Consider the following 25,258-nt stretch of genomic DNA (forward strand, 5'->3'; position numbering starts at 1 on the left):
CAGCTGTCTCCAGTACCTTTCCATTCATAGACTTTCACCAAGGGGTCTCAGAGCATTTTACAAACATTCCTCACTGTGGTAACAACCCCTGGGTGAGGTCGGCGCCGGGTCATTGCCCTCTGGGTACAGAGAGGCCTGGAGCACAGGATTCCTGGGCTGACCTTGCATGGACCATCACTAGCTTAGCCCATGTCTACGCTACATTCACGGCATTTAGTACATTGCTTGTGTGTGTGTGTGTGTGTGTGTGCACGTGCGCACACTTGGCTCCTCGTGTGAGCAGTGTGCAACCTCACCAGGAGTGTGTCTCACAATAGTACTGTCAGTGTGTGATCTGGTGGGATGGCTTCTGAAAGCCAGTAACAGGCCATGCAAGTAATACAGTGCATGGCCCTAACTACGTCCACCGTGACTCCACTGCCCTGCGGCAGGTGGGGTTACTCAAGGGGCACATGGGTGGGAGCCAAATGGAAGTGAAGACACTACCAGCCCCAGCTGGGGCTAACCTGTAGCGTGGCCCAGGCTTTAGCTCAGGCTTGCCTGGCTGTGCCCAGGGCTGAGCCACTCCCCCCAGGCAGGAGCCTGCAAGGCCCAGTAGGGGACCGGGAAGGGGAACCCCTGGAACCCTTTCTGGGTGGATGCTGGCAGCCTGACACTGAGCTGCAAGCCAGCACCTCTCCTGCCAGCACCTCTGCCCACTGCCCCCGCCTGAGGCTGCTCTGCCACGGGGCTATTGGCCAAGAGGCAGCGCTCCCCGGACCCAGCTGTGCTGGGGAAGCTCCCCCAGGCTGGCCGGCTGCAGTAGCCACCCTGCTGGTCTTGGCAGGGGCCGGGCCGCGGCTCCTCCCCGACGGGAGGCGCTGAGACCAGGGGCAGCCCTTAAAGGGAGTCGGGCCGCGCCAAGCCGCTGGACAGCTTTGGAGCAGCGTCCCCCCGGTGCATCCCCAGCAGCCATGGGGCCGCCCCCCTGCTGGCTCTTGCTGCTGCTGGCCGCCCCCCTGGGGGAGCCGCGGCCAGCCACCGCCGCTGCCCTCCTCTGGGTCCTGGCCCCGGCGTGTGTTGGAAACACGTGCCCGCACGCTGCCCCCGCGCGGGACCCCCAACTCTGCCTGGCCGCCGGGGCCTGCGATCCAGCCTGATCCGCTGCGGCTGCTGCTGGCGCTGCGCGCCAGGGGAGGGGCGGCCCTCCTCGCGGGGGCTCTGCGCCACTCGGCTGCGCTGTCCAGCGCCCACCGCCGCTCGGCCGGGGCTGCGGCAAAACCTGCCTCGTGCGCCGAGTCCCCCCAGCCCGTGTGCGGCAGCGACGGCCGCACCTACCGCAGCCTGTGCCAGCTGCGGGCCGAGAACCGGCGGGAGCGGCTGCGGGACGCGCCCCCGGCCATCCCCGTGCAGCAGGGCGGCTGCGGGGAGCCAGGTAAGGGAGCTACTGATCCCTCCTGCCCCCCACTCTGCGAGCCAGCCCCGTGCACAGGGGCGGCAGCAGGGAGTTGGGTCATGTAAGGGAAACGCCGAGTCCGCCCCAACCAATCAGCTTCCTCCTCCCCGACCCAGCCTGCTCCCTTACCAGCTAACCTGCCCCACCTATCCAAGAAGCCAGTCCGCCCGTCCGACCAAACACAGCATCCATCTGCCCACTGCCTTTTCCTGCTCAGTCTCTCCTCCCCTTGCTCTCTGTTGCCACCTGATTCTCTTCTCATCCCTTCTCCCGCACTCACTGTTCGCTAGGTTCCGTCTCCCTCCCTTCTTCTCAGAGTTCAATAGTTGTCACTTTCTCTGTTTTGTTCCCTTCTAATCTCCTACTTCTCCCCTGTGAGATCAGGTTTCTTTTTTATTTCCCTTTGCTCCTGTTTCCTGGGTGAGGCAGGGATCATGCCACTACTTTTGGAATGAATGAATGAAGTTTCACAGAGGGGGTGTAAATGCTATTTCTCCCTAAGGTTCTAACTGGCTAAGTCCAGAGTGAAGGATCCAACCAGGTGCAGGACCAGAGGCTTGAGTTTATCAGCACAGGTTTTTGAACTCAGCAGCAGGGTTACCCAGAGTTCTTTTTCAGGACTAGTCTACATTTGGCTACTTAATGAAACAGCTATTCTGGAATAAATGTGTCCAAAATGGGGACTTAAACTGAAATAATTGTTCCATAATCATTATTTCAGTAATGTTCCAAGGGTAGACATCTTTAGGTAACTGTATGAGAGACTGCCTATTTAATCTGTAAATGCAGGCTTTGGAGAGTTAAAAGCCTAACAGGATTATGCTGATTAAACTAGTGGGATCGAAAACAGTTTTCTGCCTCTATGGCAATGAGTTCTTGCATGGCAAATATGGAAAGCCCAGTTGAACTGAATTCTTTGGGGTCTAGTCTCAGTATACTTGTTTTGCTCTACTTTTCCCTGAAGATTAAGACACTGTGTAGGAGGAATCCAGATTGCCTCTCCCAGAGCCTGAAGAGAGGCCAGTTCACCTCAACAGTTACAATCTTCTATTTCAACAGTACATTGAATGGAATCTAGTTGGTAGGATCCCTCTTGCTTCTTGACACCCTTCACTGGCAGCCATGACTTAATATTAAAATAAACCTAGTGGAAGTGAGTAACTGAATCCTGTATTCTCCATATATTCTCCATCCATCTAATAACAACACAGGATGCTTCCACCCACTGCCCCAGGGGAAGGTGAAAAATCCCTAAGGTCTTTGCCAGCATTCCCTTGAGAGGGAAAATACCATCCAGATCTCAAACATAATGATCAGCACAACCACATGCCTGGAAAAAAAACACCCTTAGCATGTTATCCTATCTATGCTACAAACTTCTGCTTATGTCCAAGGAATTGTCTACCTGATTTATTTTCTGCTGTTCACAATATTTCAATATTTAACCAGATCAATCCTAAGTAAAAACCACCAAGTAGACGTTCCTTAAGAAGGTGCAGAGAACTGGTCACTGACTAAGCAGAGAGAGCAGTGATGTGTACGGCTCAGGTATCTGTCTAGCACAAAAGGGTCCATGGGGAACAATCAGATAAACACAGCGGTCAGTGGCTGGGAATAAAGGGCTAACATGCTGCAGAATAATATTAAAAGGTGAGAAGAGTGGGTGGTCTTGATGATTATATGATTCCCAAAAGACTTTGTGTGTGAGATACAACCTGGAAACTTGTTGTTGTTGAATATTAAAATTGTGATTCTGCCCAAAGCCCCAGTCAAGATCTAGACCCATTTTGCTAGGTAAATTAAGACAAAGTCTCTCTCTTAAAAAAGAGCTTGCAGTCTGATTTGTAGTTCTGTTTGAAAGTGAGCACATGGTGACTTGTCTGGTGAGAGTTTGAGAAGCAAGTCAGTGGCTGTTCCTTACTGTAATGATCTCAATGTGTAGTGGAAAATGATAAACAGTAATTAAAACCTTTGCCACTAGGCTCCTTCCATCCTGACAGCCTGAGGTACAAGTTTAATTTTATTGCTGATGTTGTGGAGAAGATTGCTCCAGCTGTTGTCCATCTTGAGCTCTTTCGCAGGTAAGGATGCCAAATTAAGGCTGTTTTAAACTGTTTCATAATGAATTTGCTGGTAAAGGTAGTTGAGAGCACTTTTTGCAAACATCTGTGAACTATGGTATAGAAGCAGCAAAGCAGGCTCTCATTCATGAACATTTGAATAAATAGACCACTGTGTGGGGGTAGAGCGGCCCAAGTGGGCCAATTGGCCCCCGGTCCTGCAGGGCCCCCCAAAGAATATAATATTCTATAGTATTGCAACTTTTTGTTATGGAAGGGATCCAAAAAATTGCTTTGCCCCAGGCCCTCTAAATCCTCTGGGCAGCCCTGTGTGGAGGAAGAAATCCATAAAATTGTCTTCCTCTGGATGTGCCTGAGATTGGCCCAGGCAACTCCCATCAGGATTAATTATAGTTAGGCATGTAAACACCATTTAAATTGAGAGGAGGGTAGACTGCCCTGGGCTGTTGCTGTGGCCAGTAAAACAATCCTATAGAAATGTCACTGGAGAGGCTTAAATTGCGAGATCAGAAAGTCTGACGCTTGTAAGCAATGCCATTTTGTTTACTATTTGATTAATAGGGACACTCCTGTCAAATCTGGCCCCAAAGTTAGGTTTTGTATAAACAAGCATTTGTGAAACCTAAACAAATATAAATGTTTTTTATGACTTCAAGAAAAACAAACAAACAAAGGTTCCCCTGCAACATCTCCAGCCCAACTACTGCAGCCCTGGGCCACAGCGTGAGAACCAGAAAGTAAAATTGATAAGAAATGGACTTTTAAAACGTGTTGCTGATTAGTTTCATTGACCAAGCTGAGGGTGGAAAAACTATAAAGAAATACACATTATTTTAAAACTTCCCATTTTAGTAATCTAATGTAGTTGTAGTGACATGGAATTTTTGCTCCCCCAGGGTCCTGGTTGAACAAGGTCCATTCATGTTGGCAACCTGTGCTCTAGCTTTTAAGATATTCCCACTACTGTTCCTTTTTTTTTTTTTTTTTTTTTTTTTTTTTTAAAAGGGGGGGAAGGGATTTAGGATGAAGATAAACCTCATAATAGTACCATAATGTTAATATCAGAAAGCACTCCTCTTCAGCGTGCATCTTGGTACGAACTCAGACTTACAGCAGCAACAACATAACTCATTCATTGCACAGGGTGTCCTACTCAAGCCAAGAAGTTCTTGTGTCCAGTGGCTCCGGATTCATAGTGTCAGAGGAAGGACTGATTGTCACTAATGCGCATGTCCTCACCAATAAGCAGAGAATCAGAGTGGAGCTCAAGAGCGGGGAGCAGTACGAAGCTAAAATCAAAGATGTTGACCACAAGTTGGACATAGCCCTGATCAAAATATATCCTGATGTGAGTATGTCTGAGCTCTCTGAGGAGGACCATCAGATAGGGAAGCAGAAAATAAACTGAGGTTTAAACTCAAAGCTGGTGCATTTGTGTGTTTGATAGGTAGTGGTCTTTCCTCCATAAGACTTAGTGGGGCAGGCTGCTGATAGTGGTATTGGGGAAAGCATAGTTACAACCTTTCTGGGCACAGGGTTCAGAAGCTGCCCCACGGCAGAGAGGTTGGTCTTGCCCAGTTCATGTACATACCCTATATCTCTGTTTACAAGAGGCTCTCATTTAGTAGCTGCAGGAAGATACTGTTGATATATTTTTTTTCAAATAACTTTGTTATACTAATAAAAGAACTAGTTCTACTCCAAATAGGTATTTAAAAAATAAACAACAAAACACTCCCACTTTCTTGGAGTAAACTTTCATTTTGCTGCCCAGTTTGTATCTCTGTATGAGGTGTGTGTCTATAAGGGATTCTGTGTCTCTCTGTGGGAATTAGCTGGGGGTATTCTGTTTGTTCTTTACTTAAAAGAAAAAAACAGAAACAGTCTTCTTTGCAAAGCCACAGGGGGGGGAAGTAACTAAATATAATGGAAGATTCATCTTCCAAAGGGGGAAGTAAATCTACCCAAATAAATTGTTCATCTTATTTTCATAGGAGAACTATTTTTGGAGCTGTATTTAAAAACTCCTGAACCCTAACGGTTGGCTGGTTTGAGTCAATAAAAGAGTATATTGTGACATTTATTGTTTTAAGCTTAACTCCCCCACTGAATTGAAAGGAAAGTCAGTATGGCCACAGCATGTCTCACTGAAATACTGGTAAATTGAAGAAGAGAGGTGATGCAGGCAGTGCAATGATTTACAGCCATCCCATTAATGACTGCAGCAGGGCAGAGGTTCTTTCCAAACTGTGAAAGGGAGAGAATGGCTAATATTTCTGGCAGGGCCGTGGGAGGCAGTACACAGCTCTTACTAGGTGTTTTAAATACTGAAGAGCATTTGAGTGTCAGATGCCATGAACGTTACTGCATCACATGACAAGCCAACCCACATTATGATCAAGCGGAGAATCTGTCACTCTCATCTAGGGAGCACTAGGAAATTCTTTTAAAGACGTCCAGCTAGCAAAATATGTGAGGTAGAGCTTAATGGAGGAAGTGCTGTGATGAAATGGAACAATGCGATTGGACTCATTGAGGGTCACATTTTTTTGGAAATTGTCCACAGAATATCTCTTTACCCATCAAAACCTACATTTGTACTCACAAGTTGAGTAGACCTGCCTCTGATCCATGCTGTTCTATAGGTATGCGTGCTATGAGTATTTCCGTGTTGTTAGTGAGCAAGCTAGTGTGCCAGAAGCAATTAGCCCTTAGATAACATGCCCTAAAGGATTCAAAGTATGCGCTGATCTGAATGAACCCTGCTGTGTGAAGACATCTTCATGTCTGCATTCAGTGATTAAACCTAGGAATCCTGAACTTCAGAGTGTTTAATAACACTTGAGTATCTGCTCTGCAGCCTATAGAATAACTCCCTCTCCTGGAGCTTGTGGGCCACTGTACTAGTCTTAAGGAATCAGTGTCTAGCAGTAAGTGACCAGTCTGATTGTTCTGCCTCCTCCTCAGACTGCCCTCTCTGTACTACTGCTGGGCAGATCCTCTGACCTCCGTCCTGGGGAGTTTGTGGTGGCGCTGGGCAGTCCCTTCTCCTTACAAAACACTGTAACGACAGGAATCGTCAGCAGCACTCAAAGAGGCAGCAAGGAGCTTGGCCTGAAGGACTCTGACATGGAATACATTCAGACAGATGCCATCATCAATGTAAGTGCCAAGTCTAGAGACTTCCCCTTCGGGGTGGGGACCTTAGGCATGTCCACAGTAGCAGAGAGTTCTTCAGTTAGGAACACAGGAACCCCAGTTAAATCTTAGAGAATGATGCCCAAAGAGTTCCCAAACTTTTCATTGTGTGAACTACACTGTAATTAACAGAGATGGTCTCATGGATGCCTCTCCCATTTGCATTCACCTCATATCCATGTGCTAACCACAACAATGGCTTATGGAGGAAAGTAACGTTAGGGAAGTGTTCAGCATGGCTTTCACTTCCCTCACTGCAATTAAGTGGCTGGAAATAAAGAGGAGTCCAGGCCACCCAACTGCTGTAACACACACACACGCACTCTCTCTCTCTCCATTATCACCAGAAATGTGTCTTGCAGCTATATCCTGTGCTTCTTATTGGGGGAAGGCTCAAGTGACTGACATGAAGAATGGGAGTTAGATGCAACCATATCTGTGCAGCAAGTTTGACCAAAGCCCTCTCATAGCCTGTTAGTTCTGTGAGATCTTTTCATCAGTAAAGAGACTCTACCTGCACAATGACCTTGCTAAAGGGTCTGATGCTTTCAGGACTCATTCACCTGTTGATAAGGGGTTATGCTTCTTGGCAAAGATGCCCAGAAGGCCCTTTGGCCTGACTGTTCCTGTGGCAGCTGCAAAGGGGGAGTTGTTTTTTGCAAGAACGGAATGCTCATGTTTGGTTCCTAAATTATTCTGCCCCCTTACACATTGGGGTATTTTCTCACTGATGTCTAGAACTCTCCTTAATAACCCCACCCCCCAGCAAATTATGGGTATCAAGATTATTTCAATACAAAAGTGCCTTCCTCAGACTCTAGCAAATTTTGTCAGGGAATGGTGGTCTTAATGTGACTGTAAAGTCCTTTCCAATTGTGTTCTCTTACAGTATGGAAATTCAGGTGGGCCCTTGGTGAACTTGGTAAGTTTCCCTCTTCGCTGCCAATATTTCTCTATTTCTAAAACTCCTCTCAATTTCCTCTTAATTTATTGACAAGCATCCTGTGTGGCCTTTTACTCTATTTACTGTAGCTTCTAGTAGAATAGTCATTTAAACAATGGCATCATTATGTGAAGTTAAGCCCAATGTCTTTAATCCTGTGAAGGCTGAATTCTCTTTTCACTTACAGTTAGACCTGGTCTCACGTTTTTTATGGAAAGTTTGGAGAAAAAAAAACCCTATTCATTTTCATCAAAATGTTCCACAGAAATTTCTGAATGTTAACTGAAAAATTGGAAACCAAAAGATTTTGACCAAAATCTTTGTGGAAAGATTTTTTTCTCCACAGAAAATACTCTTCTGTGGAAAATCTTTGTTTGATTGAAAACCCAACTTTGTGTTGGAAAAACAGTTTCAACAGAAAACTTTTCACCAGCCTTACTTACAGTCAGTCTCATAAATGAGGGATTGTTCCATAGAATCCAGTGGGGTTATGTGGCAGGTGAGAAGAGAATCTGCTTTTATCTCCCACCCCCACCGCACACATGCTAATTTAAATTCCCCTTAGATTCTACATTTTAGTGTCATATTTTGCAGTCTAACACACATGATGTATCTGTTTCACCCTGGAGTTAAGTGAACAGAACTGAGCTATTGCTATTTGAAATATTGGGAAAGCCCTTGTGTTTATCTGGGAATGCTTTTGAAAATGTAGCTACCCATCACAAACATTATTATATCCTGGGGAGATTCTCTGCATCTAAGCTCAAGGAGCACCTGTGAGAACAGATGAGCAGAAGACAGAAGTGACCACTGTGACAACCATGGCCAGGTGCTAAACTGTTTAGAAAATCCGGTTCTGAATGTGCTTAATACACAGATGACAGACTGCACCCTCTGAACCATGGCAGTCTTTGTAACTAACACAACCTGCAAACATTCCACATCAAATACCATCACTTTCTTGGTGTGTACAAGCAACGGTAGGATGCTGTTGTGGCTACTCCATGTGTTCAGTCCTACCAGGTGCTGAGCACTCACAACTCCCATCAATTGAGTAGAACTTATCTGTCACTCTGCAGGATGAGATCCTGGGTGCTAATAAGGCAGAAAGAATGGCTCCCCTGTAAATGGCAGGGCAAGCACATGGAAAGGATTAGCACTGCACGTGGTTGCATCAAACACTTTGCTGGGGATCTGGATTCTGGTTATACCATTCTGAACCTACTAATACAATGGTTTCCACTTACCCTAATGATCTGTACTCAGACCTTCCAAAGCCCAGTGTTTCGGTGTTCTGGGATCCTTGGATCTGAGTCTCTCATCACTTTATTTTCAAGTTGGAGTCTTTATCATTTTAAATTTGTATTCACTAATTGGAATTAAGTGGTGGGGGAAATTGTTAGTTACTCTTCCCTTGTACTATAGCACTTGTGTTTCTGTTTATAGTGTTAACAAATGCAACAGTGTAGATAGTTTTACTCTGGTCCTTTTACATGTCCCTATGGTCATATGACCAACTAATTTTCCAGTGCCACTCTGCCAGCACTGGGTCAGTTTTGCTGTGAAAGTGCTTGCCACCCCAATAACACGATACATTGTTGGCTCCTGCAAACCTTGCACCAAAAGTGTCCCAGAAAGCAGTGTTGTATAAGCCAGGCCTGGTTACTCTTGCTGCATTCTCTGTAACAGGATGGTGAAGTTGTAGGGATAAATACGCTGAAGGTAACGGCTGGCATCTCCTTTGCCATCCCCTCTGACCGAATCCGTCAGTTCCTAGAAGAATCTCACGACCGGCAGATGAAAGGTAGGAGTGTTGTTGTCAAGGTTCCTCCCCCACTCTGAACTTTAGGGTACAGATGTGGGGACCTGCATGGACACCTCTAAGCTTAATTACTAGCTTAGATCTGGTAACACTGCCACCATCCAGAAATTTCAGTGTCTGGAACACTTCCTGTCCCCTCAAAATCTTCTTTCCTCCCACTCTCAAGGTTTCCCTTCACTCCGAGGGTATTTGAGAGGCATCTGTGCCTGGGGATCTTTGCTGTGATTGCGGTGTAATGAACTGTAATCGGTTGGGGTTCTGGGGGCAGTGGGCCTTTATATGTCCCAGTTCATTACATTTAAAACATTGCCCAGCTGACTGGTCACTGGGTCGAGGTGGGTTGCTGGAGACTGGTGAGGTGGGACAATAGGGTGTCTGGGGCTTTCCTTGGGTTGTAGGTGGGGTCTTGGGTTGCCCCCAGTGATAGGGTTTATTTTCGGTTTGCCCCCTGTGATATCACCTCCCCTTTGCTAGAGTTTTTTCTTTTCGCCACTTCCACCTCATGACTGCGCTCCAATCCCCCCGGCTCCGTTACAAGTTTTATCTTCCATACTAGGATTACCTTTCTATTCCTCACCAGGAACACCCTCTAAGAACTGCTCCTTTGCACTAAAGACAGCTCTTCCTAGAGAGTTAGCACTTGCCCGATAACCACGACATCCAATCTTTCCAGAGTGGTAAGTTGGTGCGGACAGATAATGACACATTGTTCCACCTAGGCTCTGAACCAGCCGACGGCAAGCTCAAGCGTGTTAGCCCCATTCTGATTCTGGCCTTGGCTTGAAAAAGTTATAATCGTCATCTGTGTCCTTAGGCATTCAGGCTCACTCTAGCTAAGGGTCCACTGAGCTGTGGCCTCAGCTCTATCATGTATGGTCTGTAGAGATGTGTACCCAAGGCAGGCCCTTTCAAAATTTCCTAAGAAGGCCTCAAGTATCATCACCTGTCTGTAGGTTGGGGAATTTCTGGATGGAACAGAACTGGAGAAGGGTTGTTAGGAATTGGCTGGTAATCCTGCTTAGCCCTTGCTAATTCCAGGGCATGCTTGTGGGCCTCCTCTGATTCCATGAGCCTATGGTGGTCATCCTCTTTCTTCCTCCAATCTTTTTGTTTCATCTCCATAGCTGTCTGTGGCCACTTCTTCCTGGATTATTTCTGCATTACTATTCTAATTGTTTTATTCCATCTGTCTCTTATGTTTCATTGCTCTTTCTTCTGTTGCTTCCAGCTAGCTAGTTCGAGTGTTAGTTGCTCCATGGTACTCATTTTCCTGCTTTCTTGTGCTGGCCACACCCCTCGGCAGTTCACTGGAAACTGGATGCACCTCAGCTCAGGGCTGCTTGGTTAACAGAGACATTCTACTAGCTATACCTGAAGAGTAGAAAGAAAGAAAGAACAATTCAAGCTCTATGTAATTCCTTTTGCTGGCTGCTTGCTCACACTTGAAGCCCCTCCTTAACTAAAGACACTGTTAAAAACTTACCACCTCTGCCTCAGGCTACTTTCTAACAGCTAGAAAGGAGGAAAAAAATCCTACTGGCTTTTGGTTCCTAAAAAGTCCTCAACGCTGCCCCATGTCAAGGTCCTCCCCCATATGAACTTATAGACAGATTGGGACCCTGCATGGACACTTCTAAAGTTTAAATTACTAGCTTAGATCTGGTAAACTGCCACATCCCAGAAATTTCAGTGTCTGGAACACTACCTGTCCCTCAAAACCTCCCCTCCTGGCAGCCTTGAGAGGCTTTTTCACCAAATTCCTGGTGAACACCGATCCAACCCTTGGATCTTAACACAAGGAGAATTAACCATCCCCGTCTCCCCCACAATTCCTGGTGAGTCCAGATCTTAAAAAAGGAAAAATCAATCCGGTTCTAAAAAAAAGCTTTAATTAAAGAAAGAAAGGTAAAAATCATCTCTGTAAAATCAGGATGGAAAATACTTTACAGGGTAACCAGATTCATATAGCCCAAGAACCCCTCTAGCCTTAGGTTCAAAAGTACAGCAAACAGAGGTAAAATCCTCTCAGCAAAAGGAACCTTTACAAGTTGAGAAAACAAAATAAACTCCCACCTTGCCTGGCTGTTACTTACAAGTTTGAAACAATGAGAACTGATTCAGAAAGATTTGCAGGCTGGATTGACGTCTGTCCTCTTAGTCCAAAGAGCGAACCAGACGTCAATCCAGGCTCTGCAAATTTTCTGAATCAGTCTCATGTTCAAACTTGTAATAATAGCCAGGCAAGGTGGGTTAGTTTTATTTTGTTTTCTCAACTTGTAAAGGTTCCTTTTGCTGAGAGGATTACTCGTATTAGTTCAAAGTTACAGCAAAGGCTAGAGGGGGTCCTCTGGGCTATATGAATCTGGTTACTCTGTAAAGTATTTTCATCCTGATTTACAAGAGATGATTTTTACCTTTCTTTCTTTTAATTAAAAGCTTTTTAAAGAACCAGATGATTTTTCCTTGTTTAAGATCCAAGGGGATTGGATTCGGACTCACCAGGATTGGTGGGTAGGAGGGGGATGTTAAATCTCTTGTGTTAAGATCCAAGGGGTTGGATCTGTGTTCACCAGGAACTTGGTGAAAAAGCCTCTCAAGGCTGCCCAGGGAGGGGAAGGTTTTGGAGGGACAGGAAGTGTTCCAGACATTGAAATTTCTGGATGGTGGCAGTGTTACCAGATCTAAGCTAGTAATTAAACTTAGACGTGTCCATGCAGGTCCCCACATCTGTGCTCTAAAGTGCAGAGTGGGGGAGGAACCTTGACAGTTGTGGTCAGCAGATGAGACCTTTTGTGATGCTGTCTAATCTCTTATCCACATTTATACTCCTCTGACCCAGATATGGGCATGGAGGGAGGTATGGTGGTGTGACAATTACAGTGAATGGCTTGATATATTGTAAACTGGAAAGGTCTCTCCCATGTGCTGCGCACAGACTAGAATACCATTTTAGTATTCATTAGTCGTCATCTCCAACACTGGTACTAATCATAATGAGAGAACATTATCTTCCCAGTGTGCCAGTTAATTCAGATTAACTAATCCTTTGTGTGGAAGTGACTGGAACGTGGCTTGGTTAGATGGACATGAAATTTCTCTGTAGCATATTATGAGGGCAAACCCATATCATATGATAAGATGTTAAGAATGCAGCCCTGGTGGGGACTTGGCGCACCCAGGAAACATACATTTGGATTCAACATACCATGTTAGAACAAGAGTTTCAGGCTGTCCCAGACAGGTAGTTGTGCCATCAGTATTGTGTTGATGGAGCTGCAGCTGGGGTGCACTCGTGGGCATTGTGGTTTCTCATTGGTACCCAAATTCCCTTGGGAATGGAGACCTTGGAATAAATGCGCTTGGGTCACTGTTCACAAACCTGCTAGCTTATATTCAGAGTCTAAACTGCATGGCGTGGAGTGACAGGCCAGCTTAACTGTCAGGATAGCATGCTGTGCTGCGTCCGAGGAAGTGGGCTGTAGCCCACGAAAGCTTATGCTCAGATAAATTTGTTAGTCTCTAAGATGCCACAAGCACTCATGTTAGTTGAGAGAGAGAGAGAGACACACACACACACAAACATACACAGCTGGAATTGCCAGAGACCTTCTTCCATCAGTCCATCCACAAGTGGACAGTGACAGGCTTCCCAGAGACTTGTAAAGAGATGTCAGAATCTCGTTCCCCGTCCCTATAAGCAACCTCTACTACTGTGCATCTCCTGTGACCTACACATACATGCATGTCCAGTCACAGCTCTGTTCCCGAGGCCCCTGTCAGGATGAGGTTTGCTGTTGATGGCTCTGATCCAAAGCCTATTGAAGTCAGTGGAAGAACATAAGTGTACTGCATTCTGCTGACTTTACTGGGCCCATAGTTCCATCTTCTGATGTAAACATTTTAACAAGCTTAAACTATACCATAAATGTGGTTCTTCTACTCAACACTGTTATAATTCTAAAAGTTACTCTCCTAACGACCCAATAGAATTTTTAAAATTGGAGCTGTTTTGGCAGCTCCTAAAACCCACTTCCCCCCCCCCCTTGGACATTCTAAGCAAATGCCTGATGTTTCTGGGGGTAAGGTTTTGCTGTGTCTTATTTGATTTCATGAATGTTGACTCTGTCCTTCTAGGGACGATTCGACCCAAGAAGAAATACATGGGATTCCGAATGCTTCCCCTCACTTTTAAGTAAGCTTTGTTTTCTGCACTCATCAGCAGCTTTCATGCAGTCTCTCACACTATCATTTGAGGTGGGGTGTGTGATTCCCAGCTCAAGATGTACCTGCACTAGCTGTGATTGAGCCAACACGATAAAAACAGAATGTAGCTGTGGTGGCACAAGCAGGCAGATGGGTTAACTGCCCCAAGTCTGTGCCTAGTATCTTGGACAGCTACATTCTAGGGGCGGCTAGCCCCTCCCACTGCTCACGCCACCATAGCTAGACACTATTTTAGTGTGGTAGCTCAATCAGAACTTGTGCAGGTGTCATCTTGCCACCTCCCCTCCCCCATCTCAAAGACATACCCTCACTGTAAGGACAGACAGTTCAAGACCATCTCTAGCAGATAGTCAATAAGTAGTTCAGCCATAACTCTCTTCTTGGGAGCTGTAGAGATTCTGGTGCATTTACAGAACTTCCTATGCAGTGCTGTTCATGCTCCAGGTATCAAAGTGCTCGACAAAGTAAGATCATTAACCTTCAGTAGGCTGGGGGTAAGCTGACACTTCATCTATTTATAATAGAACAGATATAATTGCTTTTATGTATATGTGTTGATTATGACCCATGCCCTTTTTCACTTAGTTGGGAAGCTTTTTGGGGCAGGCACTGTCCTCACAGGCATCTGTACAATCCCAAAGGTGAAGCCATGATCTAGATTGGAGCCTCTGAGTTCTACAGTGGTATTAATAATAATGGCGATTATGCAGGTGACTAGGGAATCCAGAGGAATACCAAGGGTCCTAGAGAACTTAAACGTCAGCAGGAAATAGTAGCATGATATTCAGGTTAGAAAATTGCAAACATACCTCTGAGGGGAAAGTGGCACCAAAAAATAAGTTTCATGGTTCTTATTAAAACAACTTTAAAAATAGTATGTCTGAAAGGGATTAAAAAAGCAGCTTCAAGCGTAAGAATCCAGTTGTTAGTGTGAATGTTTGTATTTTGGACTTTGCATTGAGACTTGCTCACAGTGAGCCATAGCATCAATTAATTATGCTTTCAAAAAAACATCCCTGAATGTTGACAGCCTTGCTGCAGGATGATTTTTTTTAAGTGTCTGCATTTCTGGACAAATGGGAATGTTTGTGCATTTATAGCTGTGCCAATTTAAAATCTGTTGGGTCTTCTAGTCCCAATACCAAGACAGAATAATACTGATCCATTTCTGAATTGGCAATATTAAAAAGACAAGAGTTTTTTCCTAGGCCTTGTGCAAGGTAATGGATTAGGCAGTAATGGGCTGATTAGTATTTCACATGAAGAATTTTACCATCATGATTTCCTTTTTCAGTCTCATCCGTGAACTGAAACTCTATGATAAAGACTTCCCGGACCTGAACTCTGGAGTCTATGTTTTTGAAGTGATTCAAGGAACTGCTGCTGCAAGGTAAGAACCTAAAGATGAAGGCTGCACCATCTGCCTCTTTGTGGGCATTGCAGGGGCCTCTCAAATGCTCCTATTGCAGTGTTCATGTAAGAGCCCTATACAACCTTCTTTAACTCTATGATCTTTGAATGGAGGCTGATATTTTGCTCACTCAGAGTCCACACCAGGATGGCTTTCTGTGAGTGGCTATCACAAGTACAAGATCAGTTCAAGTCTGAATCCATTTCCACCACCCCTACTCCCCTTGTTCTAAAAATATAGAGAGAATTTTCAAATCCGGAAGACCAAATGATTTTGATGTGTTTGGGATGAAAGGGCCTGTTGTGCTTCCTGTACTTGGGCAAAATTCTGGCAGTTGTCAATGGGAGACTTGCTTGAGTAGAGAATTTTGCCTTAAATCAGGACAGATTTATCAAGCGTGTTAGTTTTTTGTATTTTTGCTAGAAATCCTGTGAAGATGATCACTTACTGTGTTTTTGAGTAGAAAAGGATTAATTTCATATAGTTTTAACTCTTCATTACTTTTTTCATCCTTATAACCTGCAGCAGACTGAGGGTGGTGCTCACTAGCAGTAAGTCATAAAACAAACATGTTAGAACTGTAATTATGAATTATATGTACACCATGACTACACAATGTTGCCAGTGTTGAGGGCACTGCTGAGACCAGAATGATATTAATTCGTAGATTCTAAAGCCAGATGGGACCATTATGATGATCTAGTCTGATTTCCTGTATAACCCAGGCCAGGGAACTTCCCCAAAATAATTCCTAGAGCAGGTCATTTAGGAAAACTTCCAGTCTTGATTTAAAAGTTGCCAGTGATGGAAGATCTACCATGACCTTTTGTAAACTGTTCCAATGGTTAATTACTCTCACCGTTCATACCTTATGCCTTATTTCCAGTCTCAAATGTCTAGATGTCAAGGCTAGTAGATTCCATTGTACTTTAAACCAGAAATGGAGAGTGTCTTCCAAAGCTTAAGTTCAAGAGGAATTGCTAAGGGAGTGCTGAATCTGTCACATGCAAACTGATACCATTATGCGATGGGGAGAAAACCACATGAATGCTACTGCATTCTTCTTTGGGTGTGTCTACACTGCAATTGGCAGGTGTGATTACATCTGTAGGCACACCTGTGCTAGCTTTGATTTAGAATACAAGTAACAATAGCAGTGTAGCTGCCCAGCATCGACTAGCCTGAGAACAACCCTGCCCAGGATTCTGGATATGTATTAAGCAGCTAGCCCCTGTGGTTGCCTTTGCTGCCATGGCTACATTGTTGCTGTTACTCAAGCTGGCTTTGATCTAGCTAAATGAAAGCCAGGATGGTATGCATGCTTGCTGCAATCATGCCTCTGAGTGTAGAACAGGCATATGGCATGAGGGTAAGGTGAGAGGAGAGACTGCACCAAACCCTCTGTCCTCCACATGCCAGAAATCCCCATGAAATTCATGGGAGTCTCATATAAGGCAGGCTTGCAAGATCAGGTTTTGTGTTAGCAGCAGCTATAGCCCAAATGTGGGCAGGTGTTAATGCAGATGGACCTATGCACACAGCTCTATCAGTATCTTAATTTTCTGGCCTGCAACATTTATTTACTTTAGTACAAGTTTTTGCTGAGCCCAGTTGTTCCACTGGACTAAACTGTGTGGTGGTTTTATGATGTGAACATCTACCTTACCACCAGGGGACTAGTTCAAGACGGCCAAGCTCAGATAACCTATGACCTAAATGAGATTTGAACCCAGTTCCCCAGAAATATGAAGTTAGTACAGGAAACCACAGGATTTAAATATAATGGGCAAAATTCCAGGCTGATTAAGGTTCCATGTATTCCCATTTAAGTCAGCAGTAGTAACTAATGAAGAATTTAGCCTGCTAAACAATAAGGTCTGCAATTTGGAACTCTTCCAAAGTTTGTAGTGTTTTATTTCACATGGAGAATTACTGAACTTCTTGCACGTGTATTGATGATGTCTGATTTTTGGGATCTGTGTGACTTTAACTGTAGTTTCCTTTCCCATTTTTACTTGACCGAGAGTGTTTACAGCATGTCAGAAAGCTTCCCCATTTTGTGTGTATGTCACTTTACATTTTTAGTCCTTTCTCGAAGGCTATGCTTATGTTAGAACAGTGCTGGGGATGAAGGGAGGGAGCATATTAGACACCAGACCTGTCCCATGCTAAAACTTAAAGGAATAAATCCAGCCATCTGTTTTTTTAGAATTTCATCCAAAGGGTGTTCACAGTCTGTTTGATAGTGTTTCCTATGCATCCCTCTCCCCTTCCCCCAGTCCCGTGACTCCAGTACACTCTGATGCCCAGAGCTAATGCGTCTGACGGTGGAGCTAAGCCTTCTACCTCTCTCCATAAGAAGACAGCTCAAGTGAAGCAGTTTTGTCCTCTCACTTCTATCAGTGAATTGGGGCATGGGTGCTTCTACAGTGGAGTCATGCTCCAGGATAGACCATCAAGATCACCTATAACTAAAGGGACTGCTTTGTCTCTTGCTTCCCTTTCCAGCAGGTACCTCTGTGGGTGTAAGCTTCTGTCAAAACTTCCATTAACGTAACTGATAGAAATTGGAACCTTGGTTAACATTTCTTCTCCCCTTGCACAATGGTACTTAGTACAATGCAGCTCTCTGTTGTTTCAAGTCCTGTTGGTTACACTGAATAGTTACCAACTAACAGCTCTTTGCACACCTTGTTTCTATGTAGTAGGGCCTCTTCTGAGGGTTGTATTGCATCGTATTTAGCAGCTTGTGGCTAGCCCAGTGACTCTAATAAACCCATCCCCAATGTGTATGCTAAAAAGATAGGTGATCATTTTAGGAAATATGCTGTAGTTCTGAGGCAATAACACTGACATTTGGATACAAGTGGTTAGATGCTGGGGTATGAGCCATGCAAGCCTGTGAATGCTGCATGCACTCTAGAATACAGAAATTTTGGAGTCACTGAGAAGCGTGGGCAATCAGTACAAGCAAGAAGCAGCACATAGCAGATTCTCCTTGCATGGGGAGTTGTTTCTATTACAGTTGTTGTCTTCTCCCTCTTCTCCTGTATGCAGAAGTCAACGACTGTTTGTTAGTTTCATAGTGATACTGTTTGTGTGTAATTCTAATAACTAGATTATCTGAATTAATTTACAGTGGCTACCTCTAGAGTAGTGGACTGACTTAAGCTGCCCTTGTTGAATTTTTAAAGTCCTTAATCATGTAGGCCCTAGCTGTATTCAAGACCTATTTTGAGGTGTATCTGTACACAGACAGCACTGGCCTTTTACATAGGTTTCAGCATTGTGACTTACGCAGGAGGTGACTGGGTTCTGAAGCTTACTCCCTGCTTTATCATCTGATTCAAAGTCTCTGGTTTCTTTGTTGCAGCTCTGGCATGAGAGACGGTGATGTGATTATCAGCATTAATGGAAAAACAGTCACCTCAACAGAGGATGTAAGTGAAGCTATTAAAGACAATGATGATCTTTCAATTGTGGTTCGTCGAGGAAATGAAGATGTGATTTTGAATATAATTCCAGATGAAATTGATTAAAGGCTGACTTCTATCAGAAATAGTTTCATTAAACAAAGTCAGACCTGCACTATGTGGCTTAAGACAAAGCTTATGCTGTACGCAGTTTTTTCTAGTATAATATAGGGAAAAATCTTTCACAGGTGGTCTAGAAAGCAATATTTAGACAGTTAGGATTTTAAAGTGAATTCTAAGATAAATCAAACTGATGTCTTTTTCCACTCTGTATTTTACTTCAAACACATTAGAAAGGGACTATTGAAGTATGTCCCCGCCCCCCACCCTTTCCATATTTAAAGGAATTTAAAGCTAGCCAAAAAATACTGGTTGTAGTCCACAATGTGGACAAAGCTACTTCTATTGTCTAAACTTGAAATACTATTGAAGTTAGGTGCAGATCTCCTATTACTGAGAACTTGAGGCCTGATCAAATTTGGATTGAAGTCAAAGGGACATGAATTAATTTTGGCGCTTTTGCTGAAAATTAGGTATCATTTATTCTATATTTGCTTTTCTGTAACATTTTGTGGATATAAAAAAAGTGACTTTGGAAAAATAGCACTTTCCAGTCGAAAAGTTTTTTCCACATGTATAGTAGAAACAGCTAAACTCTTAGCTACTGATACCTGTTTCTAAAGCTTTAAGATTGAGCAGAGATTTTTAGGTGCTTTTAATTTTTGCGTACTCGAACAGCCTGATTTTCAGAAAGTGCTGGGTACACTCTCCCTGGAAGTCAGGCCCCTTCACTATCAGCCAAAAACATAGGTAGCCTAGAGTTACTAATCAGTCTTGGAAATTATGACCATACTCACTTGATAAAGTAAAGTATTAAGAAAAAATGTTTGACTCCAAAGGTGTGAACAGAAGATTAAAAATATCAGCTACTCAGCAATGTGAGTTCATAATGGTGGACTACTGTAAAATCACAGATGTAGGAATGCTTTCCAGAGATTGGACCAGTGGTTCCTGTATTACTAAAATGCCCAGATTCCATTTACATACATTCTTTAATGCTGCCTCATGTCTCCCTTGCTTGTTTTTGTGTTTTTAGTTTCTGCTGTGATCCTCCTTCTACCAACCCTGCCTTACAGTTACTCCTCCTCCAGGGTACCCTCCTCCCCAGTCCTCCTCAAAATTACACTTGTGGTATATTTGTGTATTACGCTGCTATGAACCTTTAACATACTACATGCTTTTAACTAATCATACAAGTTGCTAGAACTATTGCCTTTTAGAACAGAGCTACAGCTGGGAAGAGGTGTTCTTTTCCACTTGCACTAACTTACAAATATCCTGAACAGACACCTGGACTTGGCCATTAGCTGCACTGTCTCTAGTGTATTCTTCCCCTTCCCCTCCAGTCCTGGAAAATGAGTGGAACTGGACAGCTGTCTTCAGAGCACACACACTTGCCTAGAAAACCTGTGCGGCTTCCCCTAGAAATCAATGTCAAAATTTTCTGTTACCAGTGCAGTTGGTGAATCTAACTCTAGCCAAAATTTACAAATCCATGCTTGTATTTATGCAGTGGATTTCTATAACCTCTTTTACAGTTGTTCTACCTTTCCTTCACCCTGTTTAGCACAGAAGTCAAAAGCACAGCAAATTCATTCACATACACCAGTGACCTAAATTCCTCGCTCTAATTCCAGGAGCTTTAATAATTAGTTTCAGTCCAACTACACAAGCACAAAAAAGTCTCCTTAGCTACTTTTACCCTACAGCTAATGAAACAAACTATGGCAAGTGGAGCTTTGCCGAGAAGCTTGAACAGACTGACTCCTACGCCTACTACAGCAACTACGATAGCACAGCAGCACCTGTTTTTCCATACACTTTTTATTTTAAGACATTTGCTTGACTTTGTGCTTGTAGGTTCTGCTCCTTTTACAAAAGCACAAAGCAGCAAAGAGTCCTGTGGCACCTTATAGACTAACAGATATTTTGGAGCATGAGCTTTCGTGGGTGAATATGCATGCATACATCCGACAAAGTGGGTATTCACCCACGAAAGCTCATGCTCCAAAATATCTGTTAGTCTATAAGGTACCACAGGACTCTTGTCTGCTTTTACAGATCCAGACTAACACGGCTACCCCTCCGATACATAAAAAGCACGAAGGTTCACCTCTCTAAAGTATTCTTGTACAATGCAGTGTATAAGACCTAGGAATCAATGTTGAATAAGTTACAAAGTTATGCTGCTCAAAGCTTCTCCCATTTATACATATCACTGATTTAAGTAAATAGCTCATAAGCTTAATTGTTGATCACTTCCACAACGCACCGATGTTTGTCATTAAGGAAAATTTCATCACATGTACTTCTATAACTTAGTGAACCTCTAAAAAAATCTACTTCATAGGAACAGCTACACTTTACAGGGGAGAGGCTAAAAATAGCACTTTAGCACATGCTATTTTAAAACATTAGCATGAAAGTGAACATCCAAAGGGAAAGGTACAATACTCAACTGCTGTGTGAAATCTGTTGTTCTGGAGAAAAGATTACTCAATTAATAGGAAGAATATATAGTGAGTAGTTTTCTTTGTAAATGAAATTTGAGGTATGTACAAAGAAGTTAAGTATAGCATTGTTCTGCAACTGCATTCACTATGCAAAACCAGAATATATTTATACAAAATAAAAAAAAATGCAGAAAAAAAGGCTGTTCTGACTCTGCAGAACAAATGTATCCAGTTGTACAGGGACAGATGCCGCATTAACTTCTCCTGCTGTCAATTCTCAAATAGTAATTTTTCTGTTCAGTAAGTCGTGCACCAGTTGCTGCCATCACTAGGCATCAACCCTCCAGTAATAAGGAGAATAAGGTCAACAAACCACCAGATACCAAGTCCTCCAAGAGTCAGTAGTTTTCCCACTGCTGTCCCTGTATGGCCCAGACAGAATCGATCCACTCCAAAACAACCCAGGAAGAAGGAGTAGAGTAAAGTAGTTATAAAGTAGTGGCCAGTGTACCTACAATAAATGAAGAATGAATAAATTAAAACCTCAAATATAGTTTCATTTGAGGAAAGGAGGAAAAAACACCCTTTCATAAACTTGAGCCTTTGCTGTGTTAACCTCCTCAATTTTTACAGTGTAGCTCCCTCTAATGGACTTTGGGGAATTTACATATTCTAACCCTTAGGAAAATATGGGCCAATGAATAATGCAATCCAATAAAACACAAAGGAGTTCACGTATCCTGAGGCAGGGAGCAAATCCATTAGAGGGAGGATAAAAATACATACAAAGTTACAACAACCCAGTCAATAGTTAGAGCAGCAAGTTACAATGATGTCTTAGCTACCAACTCAATCTTTCAAAATGTAATATATTTCTGGAGGAAATAAATCTTACTTTATACATGGTTTATTCCCTCGTAGAAAAGTCCGAGGCTCTGCACACTCAATACCATCTAGTGCTTTGCACTGCACTGGAGTGTGGTCTACGTCGCTATAGGCTTGGCCACCAAACTGTCAGAGGGGAAACAAATCACACACACAATTGAGAAATTATTTACCTGGGGCAGGAGCGAGGCAGGAAAAGGCCAGTTAAAAGGATATTTTCTTATCACAAAGTAAAAGGAGAGAGGGCCCTCAGTACTAAGTGTTTAATACTTATTGTTGGTTCAGTAAATGCCTGCAGTCTTGTTCAGTCACTATGTTATTTTTGGTCCTCACTGGTGTTTATAACTCCTCCCAGTTTAGAATGATCTGCAAGTATCATTAACATACACTCTATGCTTCTCCCCGCACCCTATCATGTCACTATGAATTCTTTGTCAGTGGACAAAAATTTAACTGTGCCCTAGTGGCCAACAGGCCACAGTATATCACCTTGTACATCAGTTAACTGAAAAACCTCAAGTGCTTCAGTCCTGGTGTTTTTCCCATGGGAAGCACAGCAGATTACCGTGGAGGGATGAGAAAGAAAAGAATAGTTTTCACCCTCACAAAACTGCTCGTGGGATAAAAAAGTGGACCCTGCACCTTTACCTCTTCCCTAAAATGTCCATGATCAGGAAGAGCAACTGGCTTGGAAACCTTTTCCTTTCACTTCCTGAATACTGCTTCTGCCAGGAGATGAGAACTTCCACAATCCATAAACTTCTATGGGTGAGGGAGAAGCACATTCCCAAATCCACTGGCTGCAGAACTACAGAAGAAAGCTCTTGGGGAGGTATTCTATTATGCTGGCATAGAACTCTTGGTTGCAATTATTACAAACCACCCTCTGCTTCTAAGGAGAAGTTCCATTCAGGTTAAGGGTCCATGGATATCTAAGACCACTCCAGTGTGTGAATACCCTTTGAGAAGTTACAAAATCATCTTTTTTCAGCCCACCTTAACACATCCATAACCTAATTCTCGCTGTGCAGTAATATTTCCAACATGGTCTACTGGATCCTCACATTCAATGAATTCCTCGGGCCTGTAAATGATCAAAACCCATCATATTCACACAGTTAAATGCAGGGGGAGAGAGAATAAGTTAACTCAAAAGGGAAAACATCATGCTGAGGTCCCCTATCATCCCCTTCACACGCACCATCACGAGCCCTGTCACCCATTCTTGTATGTGCCCCATTTCCTGTTGTCGCCCCATCTATCCCAGCCCGTCACTTGTCTTCCCTGCATACATCTCACTTTGTCATCCCTTTCTGAATGCCCCTTTCTGCTGACCACTATGCAAAGGTCTCTTTGCTCAATATAAACCAGTTCTCAGCACCAAACCAGCTCCTCGCATTGCCCTTTCCCCTGTGCCCCAGCTCCCTGCCTTAGCATCACATCACCCCCCAGCCCTCTCCTTACCCCACAGTTCTTCCTCAGCTCTAGCCCTCCTCATCACTCCCCCATATCACTCCTCCCGCTCCCCACCTTGTCCCTCCCAGCCCTCAGCAGCCCCAGCAGCCCCCTACCCTCCCCCGCTCACAGGAAGGTGCAGAGCACAAGCGGCGCCTGCGGGTCTCCGTAGTCACAGGCGGGGCCCGGGCTGACCGCGGGCTGGTCGGGCTCGGCCTCTCCGGTGTCCCCGCTCTCCGCCCCGGTCGCGTTGTGCTGGTGGCTCCGGGAGACGCCTTGCAGCAGCAGCACGTTCCCCAGCAGCAGCGCTGCTTGCCCGCACAGCAGGACGTAACTCACCGGCCACCCAACCCCCGGCACCATCGTGCCTGCCCTGCCCGCCTCCCCGGCGCCCCCACCCGGCCTGTGCTGCTAGGAAACACCGCCAAAAACCACGCCGGCTAGGCCGCACCGGAGAGAGCGCAACCTATTACCTCTCGACCAATAGGATGGCTGAATGTTTGCGAGAAGGCGGGATCTCGGGACGAATAGCCCACTCCACCAATAGAACTGCACATTACCGGCCAATCAGCGACAGGCAAGAAGCAAGCTGGGTTGGCTGGCGGAGAGGGGCGGTACTACTTCACACAGTAACAAGATTGGTTACTATCTCGGCACTGGCGACCAATGGGTGAAGAGGGGGCGGGGAAAGGCCACACAGTCAGGGTAGAGTGGTGTGTCTGTGCTGTACAGTTATCCTGGTTTCAGCCCCAACCTCTTTCCTTCTACGTGCAAAGCAAAGCAGCTTGACTTGGGTCAGCAGGACCTGCTTTTAGGGTCCTGCTGGGGTGTTTAGAGCCCAAGTCCTGCTTTGACTTGGGGCTATCAGTGGGTCCTTGGTGTCTCTTCAATGCTGGTACATACAATGTTCAAGTACAGAGTCATAGATGTTAAGGCCACAAAACCAGTGTGATCATCTAGTCTCTCATTTCTCAAATGCACCCACCGGGGTTTTTCCTGCAGTCATGGCCATTTCCTGGGCTGGAAAGGAGGAGCATCAGCCTCTCCCCTTCGTCCCAGTTGCTCCTGCATGCACCACCTCTCTGGAGACACAGGTGGGAAACACAGTGCTTAAGGAGCAATGTGAGGCAGCGAGGAAGGGGTGAGAAAGTGAGCAGCGGGCAGGGGAGCCTTGCGGGGGAGTGAGGAGGCAAGCAGTGAGCCAGCAGCAGGGTGAGGAGATGGGCGGGTGGGCTGGCTGAAAGCTGGGGAATGAGGAGGTAAGCGGTGAAGTGAGCAGCGGGCAGGAAGGTGAAGCGAGCAGTGAGGCGAGCAGCAGGTGGGGAGGTGAGAAGGGGAGAGGCCAGGCCAGTGGGGGAGGCAGGGCCACCCAGAGGATTCAGGGGGCGGGGGCAAAGCGAGGGAGCTGCAGCGTTTGTACTCACCTGGCGGCAGTACGGGTCTTCGGCAGCACTGAAGAGCCCCCTGCCGCTGAAATGCTGGCCGAAGATCCGGACTGCTTCTGGGCCAGGGCTTAGACTCATAGACTTTAAGGTCAGAAGGGACATTATGATCATCTAGTCTGACCTCCTGCACAATGCAGGCCATACAATCTCACCCATCCACTTCTATAACAAACCCCTAACCTATGTCTGAGTTATTGAAGTCCTCAAATTGTGGTTTGAAGACCTCAAGCTGCAGAGAATCTTCCAGCAAGTGACCCATGTCCCATGCTGCAGAGGAAGGCAAAAAACCTCCAGGGCCTCTGCCAATCTGCCCTGGAGGAAAACTCCTTCCCGACCCCAAATATGGTGATCAGTTAAACCCTAAGCATGTGGG

General features: G+C 44.8%; 2 protein-coding genes across 2 annotated transcripts; one reads left to right on the forward strand and one right to left on the reverse strand.

Annotated features, from left to right (window-relative positions):
* The first annotated feature begins 953 nt into the window (after window positions 1-953).
* On the forward strand, window positions 954-18,702 carry HTRA4 (HtrA serine peptidase 4). Its single transcript, XM_032774573.2, is given in 11 exon segments — window positions 954-1,136; window positions 1,139-1,244; window positions 1,247-1,414; window positions 3,417-3,516; window positions 4,660-4,864; window positions 6,484-6,678; window positions 7,604-7,636; window positions 9,347-9,461; window positions 13,614-13,671; window positions 14,998-15,093; window positions 18,488-18,702. Coding segments are annotated over 11 exon segments (1,425 nt in total). The 3' UTR covers window positions 18,654-18,702.
* A 1,751-nt stretch (window positions 18,703-20,453) lies between these two features.
* On the reverse strand, window positions 20,454-23,916 carry TM2D2 (TM2 domain containing 2). Its single transcript, XM_032774578.2, has 4 exons — window positions 23,571-23,916; window positions 22,982-23,069; window positions 21,996-22,111; window positions 20,454-21,611 (listed from the first exon to the last, which is right to left on the reverse strand). The coding sequence occupies exons 1-4, from the start codon at window positions 23,801-23,803 to the stop codon at window positions 21,398-21,400; spliced, it is 651 nt and encodes a 216-aa protein (XP_032630469.1). The 5' UTR covers window positions 23,804-23,916; the 3' UTR covers window positions 20,454-21,397.
* Window positions 23,917-25,258: the final 1,342 nt, after the last annotated feature.

This window comes from Chelonoidis abingdonii, chromosome 2 (assembly GCF_003597395.2).
Source record: "Chelonoidis abingdonii isolate Lonesome George chromosome 2, CheloAbing_2.0, whole genome shotgun sequence".
NCBI lineage: Eukaryota > Metazoa > Chordata > Testudines > Testudinidae > Chelonoidis > Chelonoidis abingdonii.

Coding starts and splice junctions, on each gene's coding strand:
- TM2D2 (XM_032774578.2), bottom strand. CDS start 23,803: ATGGTGCCGGGGGTTGGGTGGCCGGTGAGTTACGTCCTGCTGTGCGGG. Junction 22,112..22,981: donor TAGGTTATGGATGTGTTAAG/GTGGGCTGAAAA, acceptor CCCCTCTGACAG/TTTGGTGGCCAAGCCTATAG. Junction 21,612..21,995: donor GGGAATAAACCATGTATAAA/GTAAGATTTATT, acceptor CATTTATTGTAG/GTACACTGGCCACTACTTTA.